This window comes from Aulonocara stuartgranti (genome assembly GCF_965226115.1).
Source record: "Aulonocara stuartgranti genome assembly, chromosome: 3".
NCBI classification, from domain to species: Eukaryota; Metazoa; Chordata; class Actinopteri; order Cichliformes; family Cichlidae; genus Aulonocara; species Aulonocara stuartgranti.
The window spans coordinates 61,676,932-61,695,423 of NC_138941.1; the positions used below are offsets into that span (position 1 = coordinate 61,676,932).

An 18,492-nucleotide genomic window follows, 5' to 3' on the forward strand; every position below is an offset into this window, starting at 1 on the left:
TGCTGGTGAACAACTACATTTTTTCAGCTTCATTGTTATGTTCAAAATTGGTGCAAGAGTTGTAGGTTATAATGCCCACTGAGCCAATGAGGCCAAACTCAAGGAAGACCAACCAAAATTAATGAAATATTCAGTTGCAGAAAATTCCATAATTTTTCTTTTTGGGGGGTTGGAATATGTTCAAAAGCTAGATTTCTGCATTCTGTCACACACACACACACACACACACACACACACACACACACACACACACACAGCTACATAAATGGCTCTAAGTGCATTCATGTGTTGAATAAACAAAGATTACATGTTAATGTTTTGTTAGTACCCTTATTTCATTGTGTTACATTTCACCCCAGGATATGTTACAACTAACCCAGACTATGGGGTTAATTGTAACATTTCACTCTTCGTGTTTGAGGCCATACCATGCAATGGGTAATTGTGCTGCAGAGAAAATAGCTGCACTATTTAATAGCAGAGACATGTAAATACTTTGGATTACATTTTGAATCCACTACCTTAAAAGAGCTTCACTTTACAGACAGAAATGTCAAAAATGTTACAACTATCCCCGGTCTCCCCTACGCTTAAGTCTAAATGATCAAGAGAAACTACAATTTACAGTTTAGAGTGGTTTAAAGTGACCAGTCTAGCAGCTTGTAAGCATGAGATTTCTTGAAGGTAAAAATTGTCCAAGCGCTGAGACAGTCCCACTCGGCCAGACTCTGATAGTTTTTTGGCAGACCTTGTGCGTTTCAGCAGTTATGTATTCGCGGGCAGCAGCATCACAGTGGCGTGATCAGATGAGCCGATTAGCAGGCGTACAGCTGCTGTAAACTTAATTCAGGCGGATTTGGAATTTGGAGTGACTGTCGTGAGAATTGCTTGGTTGAAGTCGCCGGGCCACAATAACGAATCCTTCCGGGTGCGCAGTCTGGAGCTTGTTGACAGCTTGAGAAAGCTTGACTTTTATTCATCTCAGCAGCTGAACATAAGTGCCCTTTTGATCTTCCATCTGTTCGATGAGTGCAATCCGTCATATATCGCTCTGCAGCTTAAAGCCTGCTGCGCCGTGTCTTACTCACACGCTACAGTTCAAAGTGACGGACATCGCTTTCTCGCTTCCAGTGTGTGCGCAGTTAGAATAAATAGCCTTATTAGGCTGCTCGTTAATGCCCAGCACTGCTCACACATCTTATTTGCACCACCAGTGCAACAGTTTCCTCGTATATTTAAAGGCTTTACTTTGTAGCTCTCTGTGATCCTGTCTCTCAGTGACGTGTGCGGCGGTCAAACGGTCGTTCACGCGCACAACACAAAAACAAAACGCCTGCTTTTATGTGAGCGCGCACAGAGAGAACCACAAAGTCTGCGCGGAAGGTTTTTAACGTCCGCTCCTCACACCGTCTCTGACTGAATGTTTTGGTTTCTGGAGCCAGCAAATAAAAATAAAAAAATGTTTTGTTAATGCGCTCCAGAATCTGAGCAGAAATGATGGTTTCCTAAACTGTTAATCTACAGAGAGCGCGGACAGGTCACGTGGTTTACTTACACGCAAGTTTACAAATCTAACAAGTTTACAAATCTAACAAGTTTACAAATCTAACAAGTTTACAAATCTAACAAGTTTACAAATCTAACAAATACGAACAAACCTCTTATGTTAGTTCAAACTCACCTGCAGACACAGACGGTGAGTCCAGCTGAGACGCTCCAGCAGCTATTTCCGCCTGATGATCCGACTCTTCAAAGTTTGCTATATATCCAGAGGATACTGAGATTTACCGAGAACAGAACATCCAAATTTAATCCTGACGGCGAGTTTAAAGAGGAGTTTTTCATTAAAGCTGAACGTTATTTAGGGTGAAAACAGATGCGTTTGTGTTCAGTGACAGGGCTGCTTGTCTTTTGAGGAAGAAAACAGACTGAGGGTGGGGACATAACACGTCATAAACACAAAGGGGCTCATTTCACTGAATTAAAGGTTTGGATTCAGAGCTGATCAACAACAAAACTGATTACTAATCTACCATCAGTCACATTAAGATCACCATAGAAGCTGTTTAATAGAATAAACAGGAGTCAAGCTCAGATTTAGGTGGCTCTCCTCTGACTATGACCTTGATGTAGGAGAAACCTTCCATCATACTGACAGTGGCCCACATTTGATTGGCTCTATCCTGAGAAAATGAACATGTCTGCGAAGAAATGTGTGGCTGAAAACCCAAACAACATCTGCAATTACAGTGTAAACCAGTGGTGTGAAATATGAGGCTCACAGACCTGAACCAGCCCACCAACAGTGAAGTGAAAAATCATGTATGATTTTTGTTCCAAATCAGAGTAAGTGGAGTGCTGCTGCTGAGACATGCTTTCCATTCATAAAGAGAAATTAAACTCAGGTTAGTTCAGAGTTTCACATTCAACAAGACAGCAGAGGCATGAAAAACACAGAGTGAACTTACAGAGCAGACACAGCAGAGACGTTTCCTCCATCCTGCTGCTCAATGACATCACACCAGCTCTGAGATCAGTTCATGGTTACACTGAGTAAAACCCTCCTCTTCCTCTTTCTCTGTCTCTGGGTCTTAGACTTGTGGTTAGAAAAAAACCTTGTGTGAAAAAGCTTTGTGTGTTTATTTCTCTGCTTCCTTGAAACAAAAGTTTTACACGTTTCAACTGAATATTGAATAAGAATTAAAAGCAACAATATCTACGACTGACAGTTGACCTTGAATGCAACACCAGTACCTGTATGATGCCTTCACTGACTCTCCGACCTCTTTTAATGGATGTTTTCTCAGCTCTTTGAAATAATTATATTGACTGCATTGATGTAATTATTGATTTAATTAATAATGTCGCAGATTGAGCCAAACAAACTTCCTGTAGTTGACTGCACATTAACTGTGCAAACTTTAGTTGTTTTGTGCTTCTCTCTGTTCCAACCACTGACTTGTGGTCCAAAAGACTAAATAACTTGAATGGCTGCACAACATCAGACTACACGTCACGCCCTGGTTAATGTTTGTGAAGGTCTGAAGGAGACATGTGCTGCATACAGCGAGCTGTGTTCATGTACCTGCAGTGACAACACAAGATCACAAATCTTGTGTTTCTCCTCAGAATCTGCCAGTTAAGTTAATACATTATTATTCCTACATTCAATCATTACTCTATATTTAATCATCAAAACATTTATGTTACTTGGGATCAGAGATGGGCAGTAACGCGTTACTGTAATCTGATTACTTTTTTCAAGTAACGAGTAAAGTAAGGGATTACTATTGCAAAATCGGTAATTAGATTACCGTTACTTTCCCGTAGGAACGCTGCGTTACTGCGTTACTAAAACCGTGATTTTTTTTGCGAGAATGTGTCATGACAGTGACGTAAGCAAGTGCGACGTTGGTGACAGCAGCTGTGTGCAGATCAACAATGGATAATATATCGAGTGCGGGAGAGAGTATGAGCGTGCAGCGTTTAAAGTGTGGAAGTACTGACCTTACTTTGAGTTTGATTCCATAAAAAGTGACAAAAACATTAGCGTCCATCGTGCGTGGGAAGAAAACTTCTTTTTACAGCGAAAAAAACCCCTAAACTTCCGAGCAAGCACCGAGTAGCTACGACGTAATGGGAAACTCACAGAGACACTCGCGCGGATTCTTCAACTGACCGCAGCACACCTACACCAGGGTAACCCTCCGCCTACCCTGCTCCTGCTTTACAGGTGAAAATAGAGCAAAAGGACCGCTGAGTCTTTGACTTTATTTATTTTCTGCTGTGTTTTACTTGCATCTGTTTGAAAGACTGAGTGTAAACACAAAAAATATTTTATTTTATGTGCTGGAATGTGTAGAAAATAGGTTTAAATGTTAAACTAATTTCTTCAAGTCAGAGAATGGTGCATATAATTAAATGTTTTGCTTGATGCATAAAGTTAAAAGATTAAAACTGATAAAACAAGTTAAAAAAAGAGACTTTTCCATTTGATTACATTTTGTATGATGGATTATGTAGAAAAAGTAGAATTGGGCTGAAAGATCTATCACTTTATCACCTCTTCAGGTTGTAAATCGTGTTTTTAAAAAGTAACTAAGTAACTAAGTAACTAAGTAATTAATTACTTTTGAAAATAAGTAATCAGTAAAGTAACGGGATTACTTTTTGGGGGAGTAATCAGTAATTAGTTACTGATTACTTTTTTCAAGTAACTTGACCAACACTGCTTGGGATACAATATAGTTTTTCAGTTATCAGCACAAAGGTCAGACAACATTAAATGTGCTTTGCTGCAGCGCTCACGTGATCTCAGCTCATCTAGAAGGAAACCCAAAATCACAGAACAGAGCATCAGGATTATGATTCTAGTTTGTGTTCATATGAAGGATTTTTCAGTGTGTTATTTAAAATATGACAGTTACAACACAACACATCTCTGTGTGTAATTAGTTCTACAGTAAATAAGTAAAGTAATCCTTTATACTAACACTGCTACTCATACAGTCTTTGTTGAAGGTTCATCAGAAAGTTAGTGATCTGTCAAGCTTTGGTTGGTCTTTTAAAGCTGTACAAACAAACAAATAAGTGCAGAATTAACTGAAAGAAGATGATCCTTATCATACTGATATTTCATAACTGTCAGATTAGAGATGCATGAAGTATCTGAGCAATAAATTTGAACACATTCTGGTCCTGCTTCCTCATTGGCTGCAGTAGTAATGACTTCAGACTGTCACATGATGACGTTACTGACTTTGGTTTGTGTTGCAGCTCAGCAGTGAGATCAGAACTAAAGAGAAACGAGTCTCAGGTTAGTTTAGAGTTTGTGGTGTTTTTAATGAAGTGGTCAGAGAGCAGAGCCAGGAACATCTCCGTGAGCTGATTGTAAGGAAATAATGAAGCAAAGCCAGAGCAGGAAGTAGGGACATTGTTGAATTCAAAGATATGAAGAAGATTCATGTTACAGACAAACATCAATGAAATCGAACTACAGACATGACTGGGGCAGAAAATCAGCCCTGGCATTAAGAGCGGTTAGTTATGTCTCTCTATTATCTCACTGTTACTTTCACATCTTTGTCACTTCCTTACACTCTTAGGCTACGGCTACACTAATCCAGATAAATTTGAAAACGGCGTTTTCGTCTAAAAACGCTCTGCATCGATGCTATCGTTTTCAGTCATTTCCATCCACACTTAAAACCCTATGTTCCAGTACTGCGCATGCGTGAAACGTAAGAGGAGTTGACCTGCCTCATTTCCGTCTGCCATTTATTTACTTTTCGGCTCTTTGAAACGTTGCAGCAAAATGTTGGGGAAAAGCACCGAGTTTTATCTGGAGTACAAACTGATATTATTCATTAATAGGGCTGGCAAAATTGAAAGCAAACAAAACGACTGCTGTACAATGCCATCCGCCATCTTAGTTGAATTGGTCACATGACTGCATCATATGACTAAGATGTGTCATCATTTTCGAAAGCCTCTGTTTTTCCAGTCCACACTGCAACGGGAAAACGCTGTTTTCAAATGTATCTGCGTTTTCAAAAAGCTCACATTTCCTTGAACAAAAACGTCGTCTCAGTGTGGACGGACGAAGGCCAAAATGGAGAGAAAAAGATGCATTTTCAAACAAATTCAGATTAGAGTGGACGTAGCCTTATTGTGACTGCTTTCCCTCCTCCTCCACTTCTTCTCAGAGTCACAGCCTCCTGTGACTGTGATGAGTCGTTACTGGTTGTTGCTGGTATGACTGTTGACAGTGCAGCAGCAGCCCTGACAACTAATATGTGATAGGAGTCTTTCTTCCTCTTTCTGCACTGTTACATGTCAGAGCATCAGTGTGCTTTTCTCTGAGGATACAAGTGTTAAACCCACAAACGTGACCCAACTAAACACTGGGTGAAAAGCTGACACAAACACTGAAAAAAAAAAACACTTTAATGTGTGAAGTCCTTCACCTGAATCTCAAAACATTAGAAATGGCTTTGTAACCATAATAAATGTGTCTCAGTCTCCTAGAACTAAAGATCACGTTTCCTCCGACCTGCTGCTTCCTGATAATCAGACCAACACTGAGATAAGTTCACAGTCACATCTAGTAAAACCTTCCTCCTCCAGCCTGTGACTGACTGTGTTGTGGCTTTCTCTCCCTCAAGCATTATGAGCAACTTTCATTAATTGACTGAAAAAAGTGGAAAAATAAAGTGTTAAAGATTCAAACTGAAACAGTAACGATTAACAACAACTGATATCAGGACCTGAAGGCAACATGAGCGTCTGTGTGATGCTTTCATTGACCCTCCGACCTCCTGTAAGGAGTGTTTGAAGCTCTTTTCACACAAAGAAAATAAAATTCAACTATTTAATATATTATTGATAGTACATTCAATGATTTTTTTTCAGAACATTTGCAGATTGTTAGAAACCAGCTGTGTCTTCCTGTAGCTGAATGTAGGTCAACTGTGAGGTCTGAGTTGGAGGTGGGCTTTAGCTTCTCTCTGTTTCAACCACTGACTTGTGGTCAGAAAGATAGTAAATAAATGTTTGGCTGCACAACATCAGACTGAAAGAAACACTAAAGATGTGAATCAGAGTACTTTATTGATCCTTGTAGGGGAAATGTAGGTTACAGTGCTCCAGTACAAACAGTAACAAAAACAGACAATAAAGAAGTAAAAAATAGCACAATATATATAATATATATATGCATATAAGTCACTTACTAATAAATATCTGAATAAGAAAGAAGAGCATGTGCAAAAAATGTGTAGCTATTGCAGTGTTTACAGTGTGTTAGATGGATGCGTTGTACAGGGAGATGGCCACAGGCAGAAATGATTTCCTGTGTCGTTCAGTGGTGCTTTTCGGTAATCTCAGTCTCTCACTGAACGAGCTCCTGTGACTAGTTAGTACATCATGGAGTGGGTGGGAGGTGTTATCCAACATTGTCTTTATCTTGGACAGCATCCGCCTCTCCGACACCACCTTGAGGGAGTCCAGCTCCATCCCCACAACATTACTGGCCTTACGGATCAGTTTATTAAGTCTGTTGGCATCTGCGACTCTCAGCCTGCAACAGCATAGAGGATCACACTGACCACAAGAGACTCGTAGAAAATCCTGAGCATTTTCTGGCATATGTTGAAGGACCTCAGTCGCCTCAAAAAATAGAGACGACTCTGGCCCTTCCTGTAAAGTGCTGTGGTGTTTTTAGCCCAGTCCAGTTTATTGTCAATGTGTACTCCAAGGTATTTATAGTCCTCCACAATGTCAACACTGACCCCCTGGATTGAAACAGGGGTCAAGTGTTTCCTGGTCTTCCTGAAGTCCACGATCAGTTCCTTGGTCTTTGCCACGTTGAGCTGCAGATGATTCTGCTCACACCATGTGACAAAGGAGTCGACCACAGCCCGGTACTCTGTCTCATCATCCCTGCTGATGCATCCAACCACCGCAGAGTCATCAGAAAACGTCTGAAGATGGCAGGTCTCTGTGCAGTGGCTGAAGTCTGTGGTGTAGAGGGTGAAGAGGAAGGGGGAGAGTTCTTTGTGGTGCTCCTGTGTTGCTGATTAACTTGTCAGACACACACTGTGGGAGACGCACATATTCAGAATCAGAATCAGAAGACTTTATTTATCCCCAAGGGGCAATTAACAAACAACAGAGCAGCATAATGTTGAAGGACAAATAATAAATACACAGAATATACAGTATATACACTTTTAAAATGACACAGCTTTAAAAGTAAAGTGACTGAAAGGTGAATAAATAACTGTAAGTGACTAAAAGTGAATAAAGTGTCGGTAGTATAAGAAGAGTGTAGTTTGTATTGTGGTCTTCCTGTTAGATAATCAACAATCCAGAACACCAGAGAAGCATCCACCTGCATCGCTGTTAGCTTATCACCCAGGAGGGTCGGCCTGATGGTGTTGAAAGCACTGGAAGTCAAAAAAAATATGACCCTCACAGTGCTCGCCAGCTGGTCCAGGTGGGTGTAGACACGATTGAGCAGGTAGATGATGGCGTCCTCTGTTCTGAGACGCAGAGAAACTGAGCTGAGCTGCTATCAGATCACTTCTGCTCTCACACTAACAGAGTTTTTGTGTTTACTCTCCATGTCGTCAGAACTCTAATCTCACTAAAATCCAACTGAATGTGTTACACAGAAACCACATCACACAAGCTGAGCTGTGTTGATGTAACTGCAGTGAAAACACAGACAGAGTCAGTATTTATCTCCACATAATGTTTAAAAGAAACAGTGTTAAATGGGTCTCTAAATATCTGAAATAAAATGTTCATTAATCAGTGATTTGATAACAAATTATTTGTTATCAAATCAAATGTGATTTACATGTGGTGGTCCTGAAACATTGGCCCTGACCTACTTAGAAATGTCTGACAGTCATGAACAATAAAAATTAGGATTTCAATCCTGCTTCGATTTGATTTGTACTTTCACTCATATTTCTATGGATGTAGCATGTTGCAGCTAATGCGTGCTCCACCCTGTTGCACACATTTGGTCACTTATGACAACAACAACAACAACAACAACAAGAAACACTGCTGTGAAATAATTGAAGCTACAAACTAAATGATCCAAAATCAGTCGATCTTTCATACTGTCTGTGGGTCTTATGAGCCAGGCTGTGACAATGTGCGGGCTCACCTGGGATTCAGACCCAGGACCTCTCATTTCATATGAGAGTATGACAAAAAGAGTTGGGACAAAGAGGGCAGGGGGCCATCACAGCACAAACCATCTGAGCTGTAGGTACAGATACTAAAGAGTGACACGGACAACTGGAGCAGTTTGAAATGTTGCACAGGATGTGGCTTTAATAACAAAAAAGCACCAACAAGAAAGAGTCAATTTCAAGGCTCACTGAAAAATTCACAGTTTGTGTTGATCCAGGAAGAGGTGAAAAGACAAAAACTGCATTAGTCCAGTCTGAGTCATGTGATCATGTGTTTACAGTCAGGCACCAAAACGCTATGACAGCATCTGTGTGTGACGGGTAGATTTTATTCCGGTCAGAACCATCAGGACACCAGCTACTCCAGTGAGGTGATCAGGTAGGATGTGGAAACATGAAATACCAAAATCAAACAGGAAGTAGCATGACTTTGTCTTTTTCTCTGATATTTGACCTGAAAATGTCTTTCATGTAAAAATAAGCTGAAAATGTCTTTCAGTGACAGAGAGCTGCAGTGATGCACACACACAGTACATGATGATCTCCTCCTGTGAGCAGGAATATTTACTGTTTATCTACATAAAAATATCCAGAGATGAACATCAGAGTCCATTTATCCAAATAATCTCAACATCAGAGATGGAGAGGACAAAGTTAGTGAGACTCACAGAGACACAACAGAGCTCTGATTCAGAAGTGATACTCTGTGGTGACATCAGTGATTACATCATCATGCTCGTTATCCAATCCCTGGTCAGGAAGAGTGGGCTTGGTTGAATCACTGATGCCATTTCCTGAAAAAAACAAAACAAATGTAGAATATCTATCGGCTGTTTATTCATGAAGAGACAGGATTTAATCATCAGCACATTCATTTATCAGTGAATGATTCAGTGTTACCTCTGGCTCTGCATTGATATAAAGACATCACGATGAGAGTGGAGATGATATATGGAGAGAAAACCACCAGGTGGAGGACTATTCTGAATACAAGCTGTAGAGAGGAGTCAGCGGTCAGATCTGGAGCGGTGGTTGTATGTTTGTCTGCAGAGAGAATCCCACCTGTTTAGGTTAATGTGTGGATGAAATAAGAGGTGAAATCAGAGTGAAGCTCCTCACCTGTGACAGTGATCCAGCTGGATGGAGACTCTCCATGACCGCTGATGTCACACTTGTAGAGGCCTTCATCAGACCTGGAAACATGCTGGATGGTCATGTGACCTGTAGGCTGCTTCCTGATGAGGGAGCCATCTTTATAGAAAGCAGCTGGGAGGTTGGAGGGAGTGGTCTTTGTTTTACAGAGCAGAGTGACGTCATCTCCCTCCATCACAGGGAGGACAGGACTCTGCAGGATCACTGATCCACCTCAACACAGAGACAAACTACAGCATTTCATCCATTTACACACAGCTTCATCAACACTAACTCCACACACTCAGCTTACCAGTGACTGTCAGGTTAACCATGTTACTGATGGGACCCTCTCTGGACTCACACCAGTAAACCCCACTGTCCACTTGGAAAACATCGATGTTACATGAAGAACCAGCTGCTTCTCCCCACCCATCTCCACACTGACTCCTCTGTTGTTTGGTTATGTTTCTCCTCAGAGTCCATCCAGCAGAGCTGTCGTCCTCCTCACAGCTCAGAGACACAAAGTCTCCTTCAAAGAACTGAGAGCTGCTGGGACTCACAGTCAGACGAGCTGTGAGTAATAGAGTAGTAGAGGATATATAGACCAGGGCCCATATTACATTTCATATCTTAACTTCTAGTCCCATATTCCTTGTTTTCATTCACTATCAATTGTTACTGGATGATAATAAATCAGATATTATTTCTTACATAAGAGTCTTTGTTAAGGTGCAGATGTATTTGAGTGTAAGACATCTGTTTAATTGTAATTCAACATGAAATTATGTAGACTGACAGGAGTAAGATAACATTGATTTGACTGAAGTTTGGCACCATGTTCATAATTAATGTGTCCCAAGAGGGTGAGTCAGGTTTACAGTGTGACAGAAGAAGGTTACTGACCTTGGTTTGTGGTGCAGCTCAGCAGTGAGATCAGAACTAAAGAGAAATTAAACTCAGGTTAGTTCAAATTTCACATTCAACAAGACAGCAGAGGCATGAAAAACACAGAGTGAGCTTACAGAGCAGACACAGCAGAGACGTTTCCTCCATCCTGCTGCTCAATGATATCACACCAGCTCTGAGATCAGTTCATGGTTACACTGAGTAAAACCCTCCTCTTCCTCTTTCTCTGTCTCTGGGTCTTAGACTTGTGGTTAGAAAAAACCTTGTGTGAAAAAGCTTTGTGTGTTTATTTCTCTGCTTCCTTGAAACCAAAGTTTTACACGTTTCAACTGAATATTGAATAAGAATTAAAAGCAACAATATCTACGACTGACATTTGACCCTGAATGCAAAATCAGTACCTGTGTGAGGTCTTCACTGAGTATCTCACCTCCTTGGAGGGAAAGTTACGCAGCTCTTTCTTGACAATTACATTTTAAATATATCGACTATGCTAATGTAATGTGTCTTCCTGTAGTTGAGTGCACGTTAACTGTGCAAACTTTAGTTGTTTTGTGCATCTCTCTGTTCCAACCACTGACTTGTGGTCAAAAAGAGTAAACACATTGAGTGGCTGCAAAACATCAGACTACACATCATGCTCTAGTTAACATTTAGAAAGGTGTAAAGCAGACATGTGTTGGATACATATAGTTGTGTTCATGTACCTACAGTGAAAACACAGAGTCAAACATTATCTACCAATAATGTTTATAGGAGACGCTGTGACATGAACGAAAAGGGCTAAAAATTCACTGATTTGTTGACATTGTATTGTATTGTATCTTTATTTGTTTCAGACATATAAAACAAAAAACAATATATACACACTACATATATTTTCATTTACAGATACGAATATATATGTAGATATACACACACACACACACACACAAAGGACAATACCTAAAAAACACAGAGGTAACAGAAAACACGGACACTACCTGACGTAAACTTACACATTTGTGGATTCCTCTACAGATATCAGATGTAAAGCACAGATGTAGAGGATCATCATCAGCATTCTGTCAGTGTCTATATCTGAAAATAAAGATTTTTAACAACTCGGTAATTTGTTGACTTTCTGCCTAAAAACAAAAAATAGAGACAGTAAAAAACACGGACATTTACTTACTTTGAGTCACACGTTTGTGAAATCCTCTACACATTTAGCAATCCAAGTACAGACATGGATTTTAGTGCACACACAAAATGACATTTACAGACACACATGCATTTGCTGCAACAATATCCACATAGAATCCTCTTTCACATGAGTTGGACAATGTAAGGAAAGTTCAATGTGCGAATTACGGAGAAAGCTGTAAGATGTCAGCATTAGCAAATCTTACATTTTAACATTAGCTTTTTAAAATTGTATTTTAATCCTCAATGTTCTCAGAGGTTTGTGCTCAGTCAGGAAGATAAGAAGCGATCCCTGAATCCACTCCCAGTCACATGATGTTATTTTTACCATCTACTGGACACTATTTAAAGTAACATGTCAGTATCTGTGAGGGAAAGTGCATGATGCATATCCTCATCTGAGCAACCAGGTTGTCCATTGATTTCAATCACAAAACAGGAAAAACTATAATAAAACAGTCCTTATCAATAACTCTTTTATGTGTTCCTCAAATATCACTGCAGGTTTCATTTAGAGATAAACTGGATGCTACTGTCAATAATTAGTAACAGAGTTGCTGTCGTACACATAATGATGATAGAAATCTTCCTCTATGAAAGAATATTTGGTTTTTAATTTAGATAAAATGATCCAAAGATGAACATCAGACTCAATTTATTCTAATAATCTCCACAACAGAGATGGAGAGGACAAAGTTAGTGAGACGCCAACATCATCATGCGTATCATTCAATCCCTGCTCAGAGCGAGCAGATAGGATCAAGGTATAAAGATTGTTTAGTAACGAGTCCATTAGCTGAGCTATGCCAGAAAGCAGTTAGTGAACACCAGAGTGGTGTAAATCATGTCCTCTCTGTCATCCTCTACACGAGTCCTCAGGGTCCATTTCTTGTTCAAAACACTGTGCTGTACATTATGATTCAAATAAAGACTCCAAGGTAGAGTGAATTAACAAATAGTGAATGTTTACTAAGGGTTACGTTGCAAAGATCCAACTAACTCCAAAGGTTAAATAAAAAAAAGAATCAGCAAACCAAAGTCCAGGTAGTTTCAGGAAACAGCAGGAGTCTAATCAGCTCATCAGAAAAGAGGACAAAACAGGAAATACCAAAATAAAACAGAATGTACCAAAACATGTTCCTTTAACACCTGATCTGAAAACATCTGCAGGTTTCATTTAGAAATAAGTTGGATTATTTGTACAAAACAGTAGTTACAGAGCTGCAGTGGTAAACACACAAACAAACCAGGAGATTTAAGCTAGAATACAAAACAAAATATGGCAAGAATAATAAATATGACTTAAATTTCAAGTTAAAAAGTACTGGAGCAAAGACCCAGGCCTGTGAACAGTCCATGGACCTGAGAAGGAAGGAGAGGGACTGAGGAAATATCCAGAGGAAACATTATCTATATAGCAGATGTTTGGTGTTTTTTCTCCAACATCAGATCTGAAAGCATCTGCAGGTTTGAATTTTTAGAAATAATCTGAATGCTTTGAAGAATCCCTTAGTTACAGAGCTCCAGTAAGACACACAGTATATGATGAAAATCCGCCTCTTAGGATCAATTTATTTGATCTTCCCCTGCCAGTGGCAGACACCCTCAGACATCGCTGCGTTGGTGGTTCTTTGTTTCCGGGGGTGGGCGTCCAGGTACACACCGGCTCACTCCTAGTGGCTGCTTGTCGAGGCCTGGAGCCTGGGGCTCGCTCGGGCCTCTTCGGGGGTGGGGTGCCCTCGGCCTCTCACCCTGGGGCTCGGTCACTCTGGCACAGCTGGCTGCAACCCAACTTTGCCAGACGGGCGCGTCACTGCAACTCCCCCTGGCTTCTGCTCCGCGGCTGCTGAGTGAGCCCTCATCTGGGACTCTCCTCAGCTCTTTCTGGGACAGTGGCGCGGCTGCCCCTCTGTTGGTCTTCCTTGGTCTCTTGTGTTCTGGGGGCCTCTGGATGTCTGGAGTTTTGATCTCCTCCATACCTGCTTCATGCCCTGGAGGACGGGGCTGTGGCCCCCCCACACTCCCTAGCAGATCATTACAAGCGCGTCCATGCTCACAGGTGTACACACGGGTGATCACACCCACAAACTACACCCTTTCTGGCTCCTACCTCAAAGCACACTGTGTTCTGTTGATCTTACGTGCTGCACAATAATGTTTAATATTTTGTATTTACTGTCATATTCACATAGATCATCACAATGATGTTGTTTATTATATTGTTCTCTTTTTTGCTTGTTTTCTCTTTTTTTTTCTCAACAGGTGATCCAGGTGATTGATAGATGGATTTTTTGTCTGTTTGTTTGTTTGGTTTATGTTTTTTGCCTTCTATGACAGTTCCTCTTTCCCGCTGTTTCTTTCTCCCTTTTCCTTTCCCAGTCAAGTCTGTCCTGTATTTAGCAAGTGAAAATAGAATAAAATAAATGTGTGTGTGAATGGGTGGATGACAGGTTGTGTAAAGCGCTTTGGGGTCCTTAGGGACTAGAAAAGCGCTATACAAATACAGGCCATTTACCATTAAACAATAAAAGGTGAATCAAATGGACCATTACGGCAAGGTTGGGATGGTCCATTTGGTAAAGTAAATCCGTTGGGCATCTTTCTTTGTCTTTAGACAACAATTCTGATGGCAAAAGAGCCAAACAGGACAGGCAAAAAAAAAAGAAAGAAAAAAAAAGATCAATTTATTTGTTTAGCTAGATGAAAATATCCCGAGATGAACATCAGAGCCCATTTATTCAGATGATCTCTATGCCAGTGGTGAAGAGGACAAATTTATTGAGACCCACAGAGACACAACAGAAGTTTGTTTCAGAAACGATGCTCTGTGGTGACATCAGTAATTACATCCTCATGTTCATCATCGAATCCCTGCTCAGGATGAGTGGGCAGGTTCAAGATGCAAAGTTTGTTCCCTGCACATACAAAATATGAAAAAGTATCAGATGTGAACCAATGAAGAGTTCAGATGAAAAGAATATAATCATCAGCATATTAAGGGATTGATTCAGAGTGTTACCTTTGGCTCTGTGTCGATATAAAGACATCATGAGGAGAGTGGAGATGACGTATGGACAGAATACAAGCAGGTGGAGGACCACTCTGAATGCAAGCTGGAGAGAGCTGCAGTCAGGGGGTAGTGCTGAGGTGGTGGGTGGAGCTGTGGTTGTATGTTTGCCTGCAGAGAGAATCCCACCTGTTCAGGTGAATATGTGGATGAAATAAGAGGTGAAATCAGAGTGAAGCTCCTCACCTGTGACAGTGATCCAGCTGGATGGAGACTCTCCATGAGCGCTGATGTCACACTTGTAGAGGCCTTCATCAGACCTGGAAACATGCTGGATGGTCATGTGACCTGTAGGCTGCTTCCTGATGAGGGAGCCATCTTTATAGAAAGCAGCTGGGAGGTTGGAGGGAGTGGTCTTTGTTTTACAGAGCAGAGTGACGTCATCTCCCTCCATCACAGGGAGGACAGGACTCTGCAGGATCACTGATCCACCTCAACACAGAGACAAACTACAGCATTTCATCCATTTACACACAGCTTCATCAACACTAACTCCACACACTCAGCTTACCAGTGACTGTCAGGTTAACCATGTTACTGATGGGACCCTCTCTGGACTCACACCAGTAAACTCCACTGTCCCACATGAAGATGTAGCTGATGTTACAGGAAGAACCAGCACCTTCTCCCCACTCATCTCCACACTGAGTCCTCTGTTGTTTGCTTGTGTTTCTCCTCAGAGTCCATCCAGCAGAGCTGTCGTCCTCCTCACAGCTCAGAGACACAAAGTCTCCTTCAAAGAACTGAGAGCTGCTGGAACTCAAATTCAGACGAGCTGTGGGAGAATTCAGTGTATTTTTACTAGATTAATTGACCTGCTGACTTTTAGAATTCATTAATGGATGACAGGAAGACATTACCATAAGCATACCATTACAGTATTTACATTGGATTTGTCTCTAATACAGTTATTTCTTGTAGTAATGTTCTTAAAGTCAACCAACACCATACATATAACAATCACATGAGTATTCCAGTTGTTTTTTTAAGCATCAAATGTATTTTACTTTACCTCAGCTTATCAAAATTCAGCATAAAAATCACAGAGTCATCTACAAGTCTCCATTATGCTAATATGTTTTCATCTATGTTTTACCATTAAGTTTTTTGCTGCAACATGATGCATCTCTGTGTGCAATTAATTATTTTCTAAAGGCAGTAAATAAGCACGACTCTTAAAATAATGAAATAAACACTTTCAGTCTCACAGCCTTTATGAAAGCTTCATAAAATTAATAATCTGTCAAGTAAGTTTGTCTTTTTCAGCTGTAAAAATGGATGAATAAATACAGAAACGAGAAAAGAGTGTGATCCTCATTATGCTTATATTTCATAACTGTCAGACTTTAGCTGCATGAAGTATCTGAGAAATAGAATAAAACACATTCTGGTCCTTTAGTTTGTCACATGATGTTACTGACCTTGGTTTGTGTTCAGGCTCAGCAGTGAGATCACAACTAAAGAGAAACGAGTCTCAGGTTAGTTTAGAGTTTGTGGTGTTTAATGAAGTGATCAGAGAGCAGAGCAGACACAACATCTCTGTGAGCTGAGTGTAAGGAAATACTGAAGCAGAATCAGAGCAGGAAGGAGGAAGACTGTTGGATTCAAACACGTGAAGAAGATTCGTGTAACAGACAAAGATCACTGACAACAAAATAGACAGACTGGACTGGGACATAAAATCAGCTCTGGCATTAAGAGTGGCTCATGTTCAAAGTTGAATCTCTCCCTTTCTAATTACATTCCTCCATCTATTTCATCTATTTTCTCACCTTGTTACTTTCACGTCTTTGTCACTTCCACTTACTTATTGTTGGGACTGTGCTCCCTCCTCCTGCACTTCTACCAGGAGTGGCTGTAGCTTAGGTGATAGAGCAACAACATCTTCTACTAATTGGAAGGTTGGTGGTTCGATATCTGACTTCCCAAGTCTGAATGCCAAATATACTTAAGAAAGATATTAACTCTAAGTTGCTCTCTCATGTGTCCATCAGAGTGTGAATGTTAGATAGGAAGCACTCAGAGCAGAAAAGCACTATATTAAACAAAAAAAAAAAACACCCAGCCCTGATTACAACTTCTTGTTAGATTTCTTCAGCAAAAAACACACAGATTGAACTTACAAAACAGCCATAGCGGCGATGTTTCCTCCATCTCAATCACCCAACATTATGTTAAATAAAGTTGATCCTTTTCATCAGGAAGCTGTCAGAGGACGATCTAAGCACAAAGTCTGATCTTCCTGTCAGTCACAGCAGGTCGGCTGAAACCAAATGAGGTGGAGATGGTTTTGTTGCTGCTTCTCAGTTTTGAGGTCAGAGAGACAATAAATAAACTGTGTGGCAACACACTGACTTTACTTAACTTTAAGCATCAAAAACTGGCTTCAGTGCGACTGAACCCTGCACGAGCCTAAAGCAGGAAGCAATGAACCAATAAATGTTCACATAACCTCCTTAACATGAATCCTAGAAGAAAAAAAAAAACAGATGGCATAATTTAGAGTATCGGGAGCTCATGTTTAGTGATGTGACTGAAAAACAATTTCTGCATTTCTTAATAAATGTGTGTGACAGAAGAAGGTTACTGACCTTGGTTTGTGGTGCAGCTCAGCAGTGAGATCAGAACTAAAGAGAAATTAAACTAGTTCAGATGTCTTTTCTTTTCTTTATTGCTGAAATGAACAGCGACAAAATCTACAATTGACAGCAGAACCTGAAGGCAACATGAGCACCTGTGTGATGCTTTTAGTGACCCTACAGCCTCCTCTGAAGGGGAGTGTTTGAAGCTCTTTTTTCACAAATGAAATAGAATGCAACTAAATTATTTAACATTTTATTGACAATACATTCAATTATTTTTTTTACGACTGTTGCAGATTGTTAGAAATGAAATGTGTCTTTCTGTAGCTGAATGTAGGTCAACTGTGGGGTCTGAGTTGGAGGTGGGCTTTAGCTTCTCTCTGTGTACTAACCACTGACTTGTGGTCAGAACGATAGTAAATAAATGTTTGACTACACAGCATGAGTCTGCATGTCACACTCTGTATTCTCTTTGTAAAGATGTAAAGCAGAGCTGAGCTTCTATGAGGCAATTTCTGCTCCCACACTAACAAACTGTATCTCCCCATAATGTTTAGAGGAAATGGTGTGACAAAACTGAACAAGAACATGAAGTAAAGATTGACAGGAACAAAATTTACAACTGACAGCAGAGCCTGAAGGCAACATTAGCAGCTGTGTGACGCCCTCACTGACTCGCTGACCCTTTTCTGTGAAATAAATGCATCAAGCGTTGTTTGAAATACTGTTTTCACAATAAAAATAAAATTCTTGAGTGTTTTATTGAAATAATGATTTTATCAGTCATGTTACAGATTTTTAAAGAAAATAAAATTCAACTATTTAATATATTATTGATAGTACATTCAATGATTTTTTTTTCAGACCTTTTGCAGATTGTTAGAAACCGGCTGTGTCTTCCTGTAGCTGA

General features: G+C 40.3%; 3 protein-coding genes across 3 annotated transcripts in view; 1 reads left to right on the top strand and 2 right to left on the bottom strand.

Annotated features, from left to right (window-relative positions):
- The window catches only part of LOC309694975 (Fc receptor-like protein 5), a 76,454-nt gene extending 65,523 nt beyond the window's left edge, over positions 1–10,931 (bottom strand). Inside the window, exons 1-4 of the mRNA XM_082515292.1 lie at positions 10,865–10,931; positions 10,746–10,781; positions 10,153–10,413; positions 9,828–10,073 (exon numbers count right to left, since the gene is read on the bottom strand). Coding sequence (XP_082371418.1) covers positions 9,828–10,073; positions 10,153–10,413; positions 10,746–10,781; positions 10,865–10,895 — 574 coding nt within the window. The 5' untranslated portion in view covers positions 10,896–10,931. The remainder of the gene's footprint in view (positions 1–9,827; positions 10,074–10,152; positions 10,414–10,745; positions 10,782–10,864) is intronic.
- Positions 1–18,492, top strand: part of LOC309695661 (butyrophilin subfamily 2 member A2-like) — a 101,285-nt gene that overhangs the window by 36,741 nt on the left and 46,052 nt on the right. The window lies entirely within an intron of this gene.
- Positions 14,470–17,237, bottom strand: LOC309693260 (Fc receptor-like protein 5). Its single transcript, XM_082512322.1, has 6 exons — positions 17,124–17,237; positions 16,422–16,457; positions 15,512–15,775; positions 15,187–15,432; positions 14,953–15,111; positions 14,470–14,848 (listed from the first exon to the last, which is right to left on the bottom strand). The coding sequence occupies exons 1-6, from the start codon at positions 17,152–17,154 to the stop codon at positions 14,745–14,747; spliced, it is 840 nt and encodes a 279-aa protein (XP_082368448.1). The 5' UTR covers positions 17,155–17,237; the 3' UTR covers positions 14,470–14,744.

Bases quoted from the DNA above. Each gene is read 5' to 3' on its own strand.
- LOC309693260 (XM_082512322.1), bottom strand. From the start codon at position 17,154: ATGGAGGAAACATCGCCGCTATGGCTGTTTT. The intron at 15,433-15,511 runs GTAAGCTGAGTG...CTCTGTGTTGAG, and splicing joins GGTTAACCTGACAGTCACTG to GTGGATCAGTGATCCTGCAG. The intron at 15,112-15,186 runs GTGAGGAGCTTC...TTCTCTCTGCAG, and splicing joins CAGCTGGATCACTGTCACAG to GCAAACATACAACCACAGCT.